The 16,165-nt window shown below is 45.5% G+C and overlaps 1 protein-coding gene and 1 non-coding gene across 7 annotated transcripts in view; both read right to left on the bottom strand.

The window, feature by feature from the left end:
• The window catches only part of CAMKK2 (calcium/calmodulin dependent protein kinase kinase 2), a 52,600-nt gene that overhangs the window by 20,613 nt on the left and 15,822 nt on the right, over window positions 1–16,165 (bottom strand). For all 6 annotated transcript variants that reach the window (XM_061383829.1, XM_061383826.1, XM_061383828.1 and 3 more), the window contains exons 2-7: window positions 13,566–14,080; window positions 9,544–9,591; window positions 8,820–8,873; window positions 8,057–8,108; window positions 5,731–5,864; window positions 3,859–3,895 (exon numbers count right to left, since the gene is read on the bottom strand). In XM_061383829.1, the coding sequence (XP_061239813.1) occupies window positions 3,859–3,895; window positions 5,731–5,864; window positions 8,057–8,108; window positions 8,820–8,873; window positions 9,544–9,591; window positions 13,566–14,015 (775 nt within the window). In that variant the 5' untranslated portion in view covers window positions 14,016–14,080. The remainder of the gene's footprint in view (window positions 1–3,858; window positions 3,896–5,730; window positions 5,865–8,056; window positions 8,109–8,819; window positions 8,874–9,543; window positions 9,592–13,565; window positions 14,081–16,165) is intronic.
• Window positions 16,029–16,101, bottom strand: TRNAR-CCU (transfer RNA arginine (anticodon CCU)). Its single transcript has one exon. It is a non-coding gene; the product is annotated as a tRNA-Arg (tRNA).

Below are 16,165 nucleotides of genomic sequence, written 5' to 3'. Positions count from 1 at the left end.
AAATAAATATTAAAAAGAAAAAAAAAAGTCCTCCAAGGGCCCCCTTCTCTCTGAGAGTAAAAGGCAGTCTTACAATGATGTGAAATGCCCTCTGCCATCTGGTTCCCAGGGTCCTGCACAGGTCTCACCTCCGTGAGGCATTCCAGGAGCCACTGTTTCCCAAGCCTCCAACCTGGAACTCCTGATTCCCCTGACCCTGCTCAGGTTAGCTTTTGTCCATGGTGCTGTCACCTTCGAGCTTCCCTCGTGGCTCAGCTAGTAAAGAATCTGCCTGCAATGTGGGAGACCTGGGTTCAATCCCTGGGTTGGGAAGATCCCCTGGAGAAGGGAATGGCTACCCACTCCAGTATTCTGGCCTGGAGAATCCCATGGACTGTATAGTCCATGGGGTCACAAAGAGTCGGACATGACTAAATAACTAAACACACAGCACAGCTGTCACCTCTAATACTTAGGTCGAGTGTATCCATCTGCCCTCATCAGAGCACTAAAATGCCCTGAGGGTGGAGGGCCAGGGTTTGAGTTTCATTCCCTGAAGAGCCTAGATCAGGGCCTGACAAACTGTGACATTTGTTGAATGGACAACCCACCTCCTCAAAAACAGCTCAAAGCCATTCAGAGTCAGGTCCGGGGCCTCAGGTGAGTGAACAATGCTGGGGATGCCATTCTGGGCCCCGAATGACCTTTTATATTTTGTGTTTTCTTCTGTGTTCCCCCAAACTTCACTTGTTTGCCTACCATGGTTATAATCTGGCTATATCTATATACTATGTAAACTATCATTTATTTCACACTTTTAAATTGATTTAGTATGAAAACTTTTAGTCTTATCTCAGGTAATAAAATCCATGAAATCATGAGTTTAGTGTGCTGGTTATAGTTTTTCCTATACAAATGGTAAAATAAGTCTAAAAAATGTTTTAAATGGTTGTCCATATACCACCTAAAATGATCTCATATATTTTTTTCAAATCATCTTTCTTCTTAAATTGTATTTGTTTTTGTCTGTGTTGGGTCTTCATTGCAGCAAGCGGGGGCTACTCCTCGTGGCGGTGCATAGGCTTCTCATTGTGGTGGCTTCTTTTGTTACAAAGCACGGGCTCTAGAGCACAAGCTCAGTAGTTGGGGCACATGGGCTTAGTTGTCCTGCAGCATGTGGACATTCCCAGAGCCAGGGATCAAACCTGTGTCCCCTGCACCAACAGGCAGATTCATTACCAATGGACCATCAGGGAAGTTCCTGTCTCATATATTTAAAGTGGTGCATGTACCACATTGAGAAATTGTGACTCTGTGATGTTCATAATCTTATATGAATGTTTCACAATTTTTTTAGGTTTTCATACCTGATGGTATTTATTGTGTACTTCTAAAATGTTTCTAAAGGAAGGGTTTTAAAGTTCTAAAATTTGAGGATGACCTACACACTAGATGCTCCTAAGGAACTGGCGTTACCTTTTCAGGTGCAATTGTGGTATTGTGGTATTGTGAGGGCTGCCCAGGTGGCGCAAGAGGTAAAGAACCCACCTGCCAATGCAGGAGACATAAGAGACATGGGTTTGACCCCTGGGTTGGGAAGATCCCCTGGAGGAAGGCATGACTCAAGTATTCTTGCCTGGAGAATCCCATGGACAGAGGAGCCTGGCAGACTACAGTCCATGGTGGTGATGGTTTAGTCACTAAGTCATGTCTTAGTCAACTCTTGCAACGCGCCATGGATGTAGCCCTCAAGACTCCTCTGTCCCTAAGATTTTCCAGGCAAGAATACTAGAATGGGTTGCCATTTCCTTCTCCAGGGGATCTTCCCAGCCCAGGGATCGAACCCAGGTCCCCTGCATTGCAGGCAGATTCTTTACCGACTGAACTACCAGGGAAGCCCCTACAGCCCATAGGGTGGCAAAGGGGCAGACACGACTGAAGTGACTAGGAGATGCAGGCTAAGGTTGTTAGGAACTAATGTGTCAGGATGTCTGCTACTTTACTTTTGGATGGTTCAGAAAAAAAAAAAAATAGAGAAATGGATGGGTGGGTGGCTAAACTGATAAAGCAAATATGACAAAAAGTTACTAACTGTTGAATCTGGGTGATAGGTAAACAGGTATTCCCTGTACTCTTCTTTCAACTTTAACATTTTTCATAATAAAACCTGGGTGAGGGAACTTCCCTCATAGTCCAGTGGCTAAGATTCTGAGCTCCCAATGCAGAGGGCCCAGATTCAACTGTATGGTCAGGGAACTAGATTCCACATGCCACAACTAAGACCCAGCACAGCCAAATTTAACAAACCAACCAACAAAAAATACCTGCGTGGGGGCAAGAGAAATAAAATATCCTAAGCAACAACAGCATCCTTGGAATGAAACCATAGCAACTACTCTAGGGGAAACTGAGTTCTGAGCTCCAGTTCCAAACCAGACCCATTACTTTATGATTCATCACTCCCTGTGCAGCAAAGGATCGTGCTGTGCTCATCCAGCAGACATCTGGATTCCGGGCTGGGCTTGGCCCTGCCCACACCACTCATCTCCTTGATTCCCCTCCTGGCTGTCATCTGTACCCACTCGAAATACACAAGCTTGTCTGAATGCCTCCCCCAGCCACACATCACCGGGACATGTGACCTGCTGATCATGCCTTCCTGGGCCTGATAGTCTGCTGTCCAGCTTTGCATTAGTCCTGCTCTTCCCTCCCTCATCAGTGCTTATACTGAGAACTGAGCGCTGTCCTGTATCCCTATCATTTTTTAAAATAAGGTCTCTGAGGACATACCTGAGTCCTTCTAGGTCTGTGTGCAGGACCCTTCAACAGGCCCTCAAGGCTCCAAATGCCCCACCAGGGCCACCCACCCCCACCCCAGGCCCTCCATCCTCACTTTCCCTCCCTACATGGTTTTCTCTCTTGCAGCCACATTTTTTAAACTCTAAGCTCTCACCAGCCCTGGGGCCTTTGACCTGCTATTTCCTCTACCTGGAATGCTCTTCTCCAGATTTAACAGGGCTAAGTCCTCGACATTCAGGTGCTAAATGCTCACCTCCTATCTGCAGTGGCCCCTCCATCTCTCTCTCACATCACCCTGTTTAATCTTCTTCAGAGCATCAGTCTGAAGTTGATCATCTGCTTTATTTACAGTTATCCCTAGGTATTCACAGGGAATTGGTTCTAGGAACCCTGTAGATACCAAAATCCACAGCTGCTCAAGTCCCTTAAATGGTGTAGTAGTTGCATATAACCTACACACATCCTCCCCTATACTTTAAATGATCTCTGGATTACTTTATAATACCTAATACAATGTAATATACCTAATACAATATACAATATACCTAATACTTATACAATATAATACCTAATACAATGTAATACCTTTACATTAATACAATGTAAATGCTATGTAAATAGTTGCCAGTGCATGCCAAATTCAAGTTTTACTTTTGGGAACATTCTGGAATTTTTTCTTTGTAATATTTTTGATCCACAGGTGGTTGAATCTGCAGTTGCAGAACCTGCAGACACAGAAGGCCAACTATAGTTGGTGACTGGCTGTTTCCCCTAATCAGAACACCAGCTTCATCTTTCTTACTCATCATTGCATCCTTAGTGCCTAGAACAGTACCCAGCACACAGTAGGCACTCAACAGATATCAGAAGACGGATGAACAGGACACCCAGATAAAGTCCCAGCAAGAACTCCTCTCCACCTCCTGCTTTAAACCTCGGGTACAGCCTTCTGTGTGGGGCCCCGCTGGAGCAGGAAAGGGTGGGAGATGCCAGGCGCAGGGGCCGGATGGAGAGTTCCCCTGGGCTTTGGGCAGGTGTAGCTGCATGAGCAAGGGTGGCAGAAGGCAAGGGCTCTCTTACCCATGTACAGATGGTCCTCATTGGGGTCATCCAAGACCTGTTGGCACAGCCACGTGGAACAGGCCGGAGATGAGAAGCAGGGGAGAGGAAGAGAGAGAAAAGACATGAGCAGGGAGGAAGCAGCATCCACATGACTGCACTTGCCAACGGGAGGGCTGTGCTTTCCACTGTTTTTCCCAGTTAAGATGAAGGGCACAGGAATGTGTGATCCAAACGGCCATCTGGAAAATAAGCGCTTTCTAGCCCAATCTTCAAGGGTCCAAAGCACCCAGAAAGGAGGTTACATAAGGGAGGGGGCAGATTCCTCCCCTGGAAAATGTCTCAGCTTGAATAAGAAACCCACTTGTCTCCTAGGAGACAATGGATCAGCTGTCAGAATTGTCAAAATTCAAATTCTCTCCCCATCCCCCTGCCCCAGCAGGAAATGATGTCCTCTTGCCTGGAACTGCTGCAGTGCCTTCTTTCTCTCTTTCACAGCCTTCCTGTTTTCACCTTATCACAATTTCTATCTTCCTCTCTTCAAAGAGTAGGCACCAGGTTGCATCCACCTCGGCTGCCTCCATGGTGCCCTGTACACGACTAGGGACCTAGTAGATGCTCAGGGAATGTCTGACGAGTGAATGAACAGGCAAGCTGTCAAAGGGTCTTGTTGGGAGCCCACACACCACAAGGCATGAAGGAGAAGGGAGATCCCGCCAGGACCCGACACACACCCCAACCAAGCGCCCTTGGGTTTTCTCTAGGACGGCAACTCAAGCATCCATGGGTTGAAATTGTGAGTTGTTGTGACAGATGGAGATGGCCTGCAACTGCCATCTCTTCTTTTGGGAAGAAACAAAGGCAGGCTCCTGGGCTAGACTGATCCTCCCACCTCTTGACACATCATACTCAACTTCCCCAGTCAGCCAAGAGTCACAGGACAAGAACCCTGAGAAAGGGACGCACCCGAGGCAGAGGCCCAGGACAGCCAGCCTGGAACCCCTAAGCCCTGCCCTTCCAGGAAAAGTCAGACCCAGGCACTTGCCTATCTATAGAATTCTGTTATTTTTCTTTTTTAAAAAATCACATTAATGTATAGGATTATTGTTGATTTTAAATGAATTAAAAAATAATTTTTAGCTTCTCTATTTTAAATCCTAATGTGATAAATATAACCCCCATAAGCAAAAGGTTTTTACAATCTTCAATTATTTTTAAGAGCATGGGGTGGGAGGGAGGTTCAAGAGGGCAGGGACTTTATGTATATTCATGGTTGATTCACATTGTTGTATGGCAGAAGCCAGTACAACATTGTAAAGCAATTCAGTTCGGTCGCTCAGTCATGTTCGACTCTTTGTGACCTCATTGACTAAAGCAACTATCTTCCAACTAAAAATAAATTTTTAAAAAAATGCTTCAAAAAAAGAGCATAAGAGGGTCTGGAGACCAAAAAGCATGAGAAATGCTGATATAGAACAGTTTTATAAGTAAAGTTTTATCAAAACATAGCCAGGCGCATTTGTTTACAGGCAAATGGCTGCTTTTATGCTACAACTATACACATTTGTGTAGTAGAAAAAGAACCAGCTCCAGAAAAAAAAAAGAACCAGCTCCAAAAAGACACACAGGTAAAGGGCAAGCCTCAGTACTCCTCTGAGCCTCAATTCCTTCATCTGTAAAATGGGAGTAATAAACAGTCTAAGCACGGGGCGAGGATTACATGCAATGACGGGGTGAAGGAGCCTGGAGAAGTAACCACCACTCAGCCCTGTAACAGTGCTGGATGTGACGTGGCTCTACCCCGGAACCAGTGGTGTCGCATTTTGGTAATCACAGAGCCAAGGCTGGATCATCCCCATTCCTCCTCCCTCCTCCGTGTCCCCCTCATCTCACCTCCACCAGCTTCACTACGTTGGGGTGGTCCAGCTTCTTGAGGATGGCAATTTCCTGGTACACCTGCTCAATTGGGCCCCTAGGCTGGATGCAGCCCCCAGGGGCTGGTCGGGTACCTCGGGGAGGGGGGCGACCTGGAGGAAACATGAACCATCCCAGAGTCAAGACAAAGAGACTCTCCTCTGCAGAGGGGGACTGTAAGCAGGACAATTTATGGGGGGTGGTGTCTCAGAAAGACTGGAGTGGCTGATGCCACCAGGGGCTTTAATCAGCCTTCTTTTCATCTGTCTTCTCTGATGCTGGAAACTAATGAGGCTGGAGACCCAGTCCCCTTGCCCAGCCTTCTGTTAATTCTCTTCTTCCTGCGCCATGCTCCGGGTCACAGTGAGCATCAAAAGTTCACTGAGGTACAAGGAAAAGAAGTCTGGGGTCTAGTGGAGCAATCTCAACATTCCCTCTCTGGGGCTCGGTATTCCCACTCCATAAGAGGGACAAAAATATTATTCCTTGCCTCCACAACTCATGTGGAAATATAGGCGATAAAAAAAGTCAGGGATAGGAAAAGAAGTAAGAACTGATGAGAGGAAAAAAACGAACTTGCTTGGCCCAGTAGTGACTGACAGTCAGAAGGTCACAATGATGGAAAGGTCCACAGTGAAAACACTTACACTGCATATTACATGTAAGTGAAAAGTGAAAGTGAAAGTTGCTCAGTTGTCCAACTCATTGTGACCCCATGGACTATACAGTCCATGGAATTCTCCAGGCCAAAATACTAGAGTGGGTAACCCTTCTCTTCTTCAGCGGATCTTCCCAACCCAGGGATCGAACCCAGGTCTCCCACATTGCAGGTGGATCCTTTACCAGCTGAGCTACCAGGGAAGCCCTATTACATGTAAGTAAGGATCTAAATGTGACTAACAGAACGGAATGTAGATGTGTCAGCCTTGGAAAGTAAAAGCCGAGGTGCAGGTATCAGAAGTGGGATGTGGACTGAGGAAAGGCAAGTTCAAAGGAAAGAAACCTGCTGGAACAAGAAGGAAAGTGACAATGGTAGTGACAAGGGAGCTGAACATCCTGGAATCACCTCATTGCCCAGCTGGGGAAAGGGATGAGAAAGGACTGGTTTAAGCTGTCCTAGAGGAAGTCAGAAGTAAATGTCAGAAATTAATAAATCAAGAAATAATGACAGAAGGATATTATCTGGCTCAGAGTTCAGGTAAGCAGGATCAGGGTGCTGGTAGTGACAGGGTGGGATTGGGGGATTTACATTTATCTATTTTCTCTTTTTGGCTCAAGCGGACATTTTGCTCAGCTCCACTGGCAGGGAGCTTATGCTGGAGCCGCCTCTGATATGCTCACCTACACCCAATCACATGCAGTAATTACCAGCTCCTGAAAGAGCTAAAAGTGGTGGGTGGGGTGCCTATAGAGAGACGGAGAAGTACAGCAAGAAATCTGTGACCTCCATTATACATCCTTCTATTCTTTTGCATGTTGTAGATATAACTGAAATACCTTATGGTAATTAAATTTTGTAAATTGAGCATTTTAAAATGTGTAATGCAATGCTTTTCAGTACATTCACAAGGTTCTGCAGCCATCACCACTAAGTCCTAAACATTTCCAACGGCCCCCCTCAAAAAAAAAAAAAAAGAAAAAACCCTTATCTATCATCAGTCATACCCAACTCCCTCTTAACCCCAGGTTCTAGGAATCACTAATTTGCTTTCTGTCTCTGGATTTACCTATTCTGGACATTTCATGTAAGTGGAATCATACAATATATGGCCTTTTGTGTCCGGCTTCTTTCATTTAGTATGTTTTCAAAGTTATCTGTGTTGAGGTATATATCAGAATTTCATCCCTTTTTATGGCTGAGTAATACTCCATTGGCTAGACAGACCACCTTTTGTTTACTCATTCATCCGCTGACAGACATTTAGGATTGCTTCTACATTTTGGCTATTTTGAATCATGCTGCTACGAGCCTTCATGTATGAGCTTGTGTGACTGTGTTTTCAGTTCTCTTGGGTACATATGCCCAAGAGTAGAATTGTTGGGTCATATGGTAATAGTGCATTTAACTTTCTGAGGAACCACCAGACTGTTTTCCTCTAACAGATTTTTTTTTTTTTACTTGATACCTATATTCCTTTCATAAATATTTTTACAAGAAAATGAATTTTTAAAAACCTCAGCCAGAGGCCCAGCACTATCTTTGGGGAATCCACCCAGGGCACACTCTGCAGGGGACACCATACAGTGAGTCTTCCCTGTCTTGCCCCAGCCTCTGCAACTAAAAAAAAAGGCCCAGCAAACTCACGTGGAAAGCCCGCCTGTCGGATCAGTTTCTTTTTGGACAGCACCTTCATTGCCTGTGGGAGAAAAGACCCCGCATCCTGATTAAAATGGAGAGGAGGATGGAGGGAGAGTTCCTTCCACTCCTGAGCCTGCCCAAGCTCTTGGCGCACCAGCAGCCTTGGGACCACGTAGTGAGCACCTTGCCATTGGAATGGGTCAACTCCACGGGTTATGTGGAGGCTGGACGTTCGGGGTCCCTCCAGCCTAGAAGGTACTTCTAAGGTTCCAGATCGGCTCTCCCATCTGGGAGACCACAAGCCCTGGGACTGGCTACCACTAAATCAAGACATGAGTGAGCTGGCATGATGGGCAAGGGATATTTCACATGTGGAGAAACTGATGTTCAGCATTTAGGTCATTTGCCCAAGGACACACAACTGGCACATGGGAGAGTCAGGATATGAACCCATACTGGACCGATTCCAAAGCCCCAGAAACAAGGGCAATTTATCTTATGACCACTTAGTTCTTGGTGCTATGGAGGATGTAGAAAGGGCAGCCCAGAGAAAGGATATGAGATATTTGCTGAATTTATTCACTCAATCTTCCTGGGCCAATCGCTTCACCTCCCCACCTCCCCACTTCCTTCCTAATGCATAAAATAAACGTGACCTAAAAATAAAATGAGACAACAGCTAAGAAAACCTTCCAGGAAACCAAGTTCTGGATAGAAGGCCTTTTCTCTGGACAAGGAGGAGGGCAGGGAGGAGGATGTGGGTACTCACGTAGTAGGTATTGTCATTTTCATTGTAGGCCAACTTGACCACGCCATACGAGCCCTGGAGAAAGGGAGATGCCCGTGACACAGTATCCAGAAATTATGATCCACAAAATAAGGACCCTAATACAGAGGTGACAAAGTGGTAGCCTATTGGCAAAATCTGCCCTGTATTGTGTTGGATCTCCGGTTTTTAGAATGTTTGAATTAATGGCCAACATTTAAAACAGTTCAGATATAAAAACCCAGATTCTGATGTGGATATGGAGTCATAATCATTTCCATGTGTTAACAGTTTGCCACAGTCCTCACCACTCCCTATTGTATTATACCTAGCATGTTTTTTTCACATATATTACTCACTTGCTCTCTATTGACATTTGAGTTTTTGAATTTTGATACTGTCCATCGATACTGTCCATTTGATACTTTTGATACTGATGTAAAAGCAAAAACAGATATGAGAATACCTTAAGAAGGAAAAAAACACTAACACCAGTGTTGGTGATACAGAATTACTCTGGAAGCTTTGTGAGCTTTTGTAGAAACACAGTCTGATGTAAAAACAAAACAAAATGAAGCAAAACAGATGGGCCATTAATAACAAAACCCTCCCCCTCCTAGCCTGTTCTCCATTCCTCGCTCACTCCCAGCTCTAGTCGGGTAGAGCCACAGTATCCAAGACATCCTTGGTAGGTACGGAAAACCAGCCTGTCTCCTGGGATAGTTACCTTTCCAATCTCATCCTTCAGTGTGTACTGATTCAGCTGTACACAGTCCTGGAAAGTAAGTAGAAACGCACAGAATATGAATTGTAAATTTGTAGCAAGATACATTTTTCACAAACAAACGCCTTAACCAGAATCCAAGTCAAGAAAGGGAACATTCCTAGCTCCCCAGAAGCAGCTCCCATATGCTGGCCCCTGTCCAGGGTGACCATTATCCTGACTTCTAGTACCACAGTTGTTTTTGTTTTGTCCATGCCACAAAGCACGTGGGTGCTTAGTTCCCCAACCAGGGACTGAACTTGTGCCCGATGGAAGTATGGAGTCTTAACCACTGAACCTCCAGAGAAGTCTCCACCAGCACAATTTTTTTACACTGTGAGACTGTAATCATATAGTATGTACTCTTTTAATACCCATTTTAAAGGTTCTTCCCACTTTTCAAACGTTCATTTTATTTACTTATTTTTTAAAAGTTAAGGTAAAATTAAACAATAATCCATGACTGCTATTCTGTAAAAAAAAAAAATGCAAAATGATACAAGAAGAGAACATCTGAATGGCCTTAGGGCGGAGAAAGGTTTCTTAACAGTTTCTGAAAGGGTCTCTTTTGTACAAGAAGTGCAAAATATAAAAGGAAACAAATGATAAATTGGATTTCAAGCAAAGTTAAGACTTTTGCTCTTTGAAACACTACTAAGAAAACAAAAGGCAAGCCACAGACTGAGAGAAACAAATTGCAATACATAGTCAAAGGACTGGTAATCAGAATATATAAAGAACTCCTATAACTCATCAGTTAAAAAAAAATTGGCTAAAGATTTGATATTTCTCTAATGAAGATACACAAATGATCAATAAGCACATGAAAAGATGCTCAGCATCATTACTCATTGGGGAAATGCAAATTAAAACCACATTCACCAAATTGGCTAAAGTGAAACAGACTAACCAAACCAAGTATTGTTAGAATGTAGGGCAAATGAAACTTTCAGAGGCTGCTGGTGGGAATTTAAAAAGTACAGCCTCTTTGGAAAACAGTTTGGCAAAACTTCTCAACAGGCATTTCCCATATGACCCAGTCACTCTACATCCAGGTTCTCACTCTAAAGAAAGAAAAGGAAAACCCGTGTCTATGTAGAGACGGGTATACAAATGTTCACAACAGCTTTATTTGTAGTAATCAAAAGCTGGAAACCATCCAAATGCCCATCAACAGGTAAGTGGATAAGCCATGGTATATCCGTACAATCCAATACTATTTAGCAATAAAAAGAAATGAACTACTGATATGTGCAAAAACATGGATAAATCACAAAAATCACTATACCGTGAAAGAAGCTAAGCAAAAAAAAAAGTACATACTAAATGATTCCACATATATAAAATTCCAGAATTTGAAAGCTAATCTATAGTGATCAAAAACAAGTCAGCAAGTACCTGGGAAAGGGGAAGTGGGGGAGGGATGCATTGCTGGATGTGCTGGAAAGGCCTGGGATCTTGATAGGGGTGATGGTTTTACAGATGTATACATACATCAGAACTGACCATACTGCACATCTGAAATATGTGCAGTTTATCTCACTTCAATTATACCTCAATAGAGTTAGGGGGAAATGTTAAGTGATATAGGAAACTGGGAAGAGAAGCATGATAGAAAGCAAACCATCAAGTGTTTCAGAGAACCCCAACTTTCCCTGGAACCCCCTCCCAAGCCCCAGTTCTATCCCTCTCCCCGAACCTTGATATCAGTTTGATGTATAAACTTCCAGTTCTTTTTCTGTGTACATGCACGCATACATGCACCTGCAGAAAATACAGAGCACTGTTTTGGGATGGGGTTAGGGGAGGCCTAAACAGTGTCACACTAAATCAGTTCTCAACTCCCTTTGACTGGAGGTAGTTCCACTCAGATCGGTATCTTTGACCTGGCCAGGTCAGGCCCACAGAGCTCTCCCCTCACTGCTGGGCTTTTTAGTTTGTTTCATGTTTCTCTCCAGTACTGTTTCATTCCCCCGAGTCCTGAAGGGATGTGACAGGCAGAGGTGGGGCCCTGCAGAACTGTCTTAGGGGGTCTCACTGCCTTCGAATCCAACCCCCACATACTGCTGAATTCATCTTCAAGAATCCACTCTGACCACATCAGCCCAGCTCTCTGCTGTTTCCAGGGTCAAGTCCTGACTTCTTGGTCTAGCCTTCAGACCCTCGAAAGCTCTGACCTTGGCAGAGATGACTAGTTGCCCACCAAATACCAGTCTCTCCTTTCTTCCTTATAACTGGAACACTGGGTGGCAACAGTCCAGGCTGGAAAACTGCAATTTTCCAGCTTCTCTTACACCTAAGGTGGCCATGTCACTATGTTCTGGCTAATGTGAGACAGGTAGAAATTGCTGGGTAGAGTTTCCAGGAAAGAGGACTGACTCAGGAGGCACACAGCTTTTGCTTTCCTTCCCTGTTCATTCTTCTTGCCTGGAATGGAGCTGTGAAGGCTTGAGCCACAACAGCCATTTTGACATCATGAGGTTTTAAGGACCAAAGCAACAACAGAACCATCTCACCAATACCCAATGCCTAACCCTATGCATTTATTTTACATGATAAATAAGCCTTATTGTGTTAAAGCCACTGTTGTTGGGAGATTTGTTTCTCTAAGCTGATATAAACGGAAATTCTCCCTCCAGCCTTGTTGCCACAGTGTTCCCCTTTGGGGCCCCACACTCTCGCTAACTGAATCCCTAACCTATCCTGAATTCTATGGAAAAGAAATATGTTGGTGTACATAGCTGGTACTTAGCTGGAGTATGGTAATCATACTTTTAAAACTAAAATATTAGAGGAATGAGACTACCTCTGTCACCTAGGTGGCCTGTGGCTAGTTAATAAACTAGGAAATGAAACAAACAATAACAATTTTAAAATGGCTTTCTCCCTTGGGGGTCTTTGCTCATGCTGTGCTCACTCCCCTGCAGTGAACTCTCAGTGTGTACCCATCTCCAACTGAGAAAATTATACCTAGCCCTCAGAAGGTAGTTAAATATCAACTCCTTTAGAATGTCATTCTGGATTTCCAGCCTTCTCCCAGTCAAATTTATTCCTTCCTTCAACAAGGAATTTGAGCCACCATGCACCAGGCACTATGCCAGGTGCTAGGGACCCTGTGGTGAACAGGACTGTTCCTAACATCCTAGCTGGGGGCGGCAGGGGGACAGCAATAAACAACTTAACAGACACAGATAATCAGATGGTGACAAGTATTATGAAGGACAGTCAACAGGCCAGAGAGGGGCTGAAGGCTGCTTAGAAGGGGTGTCTGAGAGGCCTTTCCAAGGAGGTGACATCTGAGTTGAGATTTGGAAGCCAGATGGAGATGGCCTTGAAGAGATCTGCAGGAGGGAGGGGTTTCAAACAGAGGGCATAAGAAGGTAAAGGCCTAAGGGAGAGAATGAGCTTGGACATCTGAGGAAGACAAAGAAGTGGGTAAGGTTGGAGCCCTGAGTTGGCAGTACAAAGGTAGGAGGTGGGGTAGGGGGGGATCAGGCCCTGTGAACCAGCTGGGGATCTGAGTTTCAACCTACCTCCCAGAAGTTTATAGTAAAAATCATGGGAGAAGTGCACTTACAGTGCTGAGGACTCTCACTGACCCGTCAGCCCCATTTCAGAGTCCCTGGCACAACTTCTAACTGCCATCATGAGGGTCTCTTTGCTAGAGGCTCTCTCTGACCGGAAGATGCTCTGGGTCCAGGGACTGCCAGCAGCTGGTGTAAAAGGCCCAGCTCCCTCACCCTCAGGTGGAATAAGTCTGGGGCTCATGTCCTACACTGTCCCACAGGGCTGCCCAGAGCCGGGGGGCCCCAGTTGTCCACAGTGATAACTGGCTCCATCATGTATGTTTTATTGACATCTCTCTGGATTTCCTAGGGTAGCCTTTCCAGTCAACTGGTTGCACGGGGATCCTTCCGGGGGACCCCAGCCCAAGGTAGAGACATTCTGGGTGTAGGGTAGGGCACCAGGGGCCGCCGCTCACGCACCTGCATCCCAGTGATGGAGACGTGGTGCGACTCCACCGTGGGCCGCCGGGGCAGCCGTGGCGAGGACTGCGGGGAGCCCACTGGCGAGTGGGGCAGCGCCGGGTAGACGCAGCGCCCGTTGGCATCCAGCAGGGACCGCTCCTGCAGAGAGAGCTTGCGACCGGAGAGGTGGGGCCGGGCCTGAGACCCCGAGGCGTCAAGGGTGATCTCTCCGCCATGGGCCTCCAGGGGCCGGTCCCGGGTCAGGCCGTGGTCCACAGCGCAGACCGGCTCGCACTCAGTGACCACGATGAACGACTCCATGCCCAGGCGAATGCTCAGGGAGGAGAGGCCCCTCAGAGCCTCACAGGGCTTCTGGCCTTCGCTGCTGCTGCTGCCGCCCCCGCCCCCCAGCTCATCCTGGGGGGCGGCCCGGTCGCTGCTGGGCTGGCTAGAGATGCATGATGACATGGTGCATGTGCGGACCTCATGCAACACAGACGCGCCCAGGCACTCCCATCCGGCAGCAGCGCCACCTGCAGGGAGAGGAAAGGTCAGCTGCCCCGACCCTGGGCGGCAGGGCTATAGCCAAGAGGGGTCTCTCCTGCTGGCCCAGGCCCATACTTCATTCCTGCTTTGAGTTGACGTCCTTAAAAAAAAAAAAAAAGCTTAAAAAACTGTGTGATCATACATCTTTTGAGTCTATATACAAGAGCTTAGGGCACTTTTCCTCATTGTATCCTTTTTTTTTTTTTTAATGTATAGCTGATTTACACAGCAGTTACATTAGTTACTGCTGTACAGCAAAAGTGATTCAGTTATGTATTGTATACATTCTTTTTTATATTCTTTTCCATTAGGACCCATCGTGCATGCTAAGTCGCTTTGGTTGTGTCTGACTCTTGGAGACCCCCATGGACTATAGCCCGCCAGGTTCCTCTGTCCAGAGAATTTTCCAAGCAAGAATACTGAAGTGGGTTGCCATAATCTCCTCCAGGGTATCTTCTTGGCCCAGGGATCAAACCTGTGTCTCCTGCATTGACATGCGGGTTCTTTACCACCTGGGAAGCCCTATGACGTATCACAGAACACTGAATCTAGTTCCCTGGACTATACAGTAGCCCCTGGTAGTTTCACATTTCCTTATTTTAAAAGCTCCTCCTCACACAAAACAAGAATCCCAAATTCAAACCTGTAGAAACCAAGTATGAGAAAACCCCCAAAATTGAGCACCCGCACCCCTACAGAGGTAGCACCTAGATCTAGCTCAAGCCAATTGTTGTTAAGCAAGGACTGGAGCCTAGAATTGTCTGGTTACCTCCTCACCTCTCTCTCTCTTTTTTTTTTTCCCAAGAGAAGATCTAAAGCCAGGATGTTAAATGAGATCTCTTTTTTTTGTTTAAGTCAGCAGTTATTTTAAATATTTTAAAATGCTGGGCAGGTGAAATGAAACACTTTTGCATGGTGACCTCTAGGCTGCATCATTTCACAAAAGCAACGATTCAGACAGCACTTTACAGTTTATAACATATCTTCCACACATCAGGATAATTTCACAGGCACTCTACATTGTTGGTTTGCCATTATAACCTCATTTTGTAAATGGGGAGACTGTGGCTCGAGAGAGGGAGAGGGATTTGTCCAGGTCTCCTAATGTGAAGACCATGCACACGGGAGTCCAGTCGCCTGGCCTGATCTCAGGCCAACAATTCTCAACTGAGGAGTAAGGGGTCAGGGGTCATACCAGAGGAAGAACGGGCGCTCAAAGAGTATGTGAGCCTGGGTGATTTGTGTTGTGTGAAGAGTCAGGCTCCACATACCTATGATCTAATGTTCCCCTAGTTCAGCCCCCAACTAGTACCTGCAAGATGAAAGGCAAACATGAGACTAAAAAAAAAGAAGTTAACATCAAATAACTTGGTGGTTCCTCAAAAGATTAAACAGAGAATTACCATATGACCAAACAATTCTGTTCCTAGGTATATACCCAAATAGCTTTACTCACAACAGCCAAAAGGGAGAAAACCAACCCACACATCCACTGACAGATGAATGGATAAGCAAAATGTGGTCCGTCTACACAATGGAATATGACTAAAAAGGAACCGACACAGGCTACAACCCCCATGAACCTCAAAAACATGATGCTAAGGGAAAGGTGCCTGACACAAAAGATCACATGTGCATGTCCCATTTATATGAAGTTTTCAGAACAGGCAAATCCATACAGACAGGGAGCAGATTAGTGGTTGCCTAGGAGTGGAGAGGTGTTGGGGGAAATAGGGAGTGACTGCCAGTGGGTATGGGGTCTCCTTTGGGGGTGATGAAAATATTTTGGACCTAGACAGAGGTGATGGTTGCCCAACACTGTGAATGGACTAAATGCCATTGAACTGTACATTTTTTTAAACTATTTTTATTTTAATATTTATTTAATTATTTATGTGGCTGAAGCAGGTCTTTGTTGCAGCATGCGGGATCTAGTTCCCTGACCAGGGATCAAACCCGGGCCCCCTGCATTAGGAGAGCAGAGTCTTAGCCACTAGACCACCAGGGAAGTCCCTGAATTATACATTTTTTAAAAGTTAATTTTATGTTACATGAATTTAGGAAAAGAAAAA

This window comes from Bos javanicus, chromosome 17 (genome assembly GCF_032452875.1).
Source record: "Bos javanicus breed banteng chromosome 17, ARS-OSU_banteng_1.0, whole genome shotgun sequence".
Classification (NCBI taxonomy): domain Eukaryota; kingdom Metazoa; phylum Chordata; class Mammalia; order Artiodactyla; family Bovidae; genus Bos; species Bos javanicus.
This window is presented reverse-complemented; position numbering and strand designations above follow the sequence as displayed.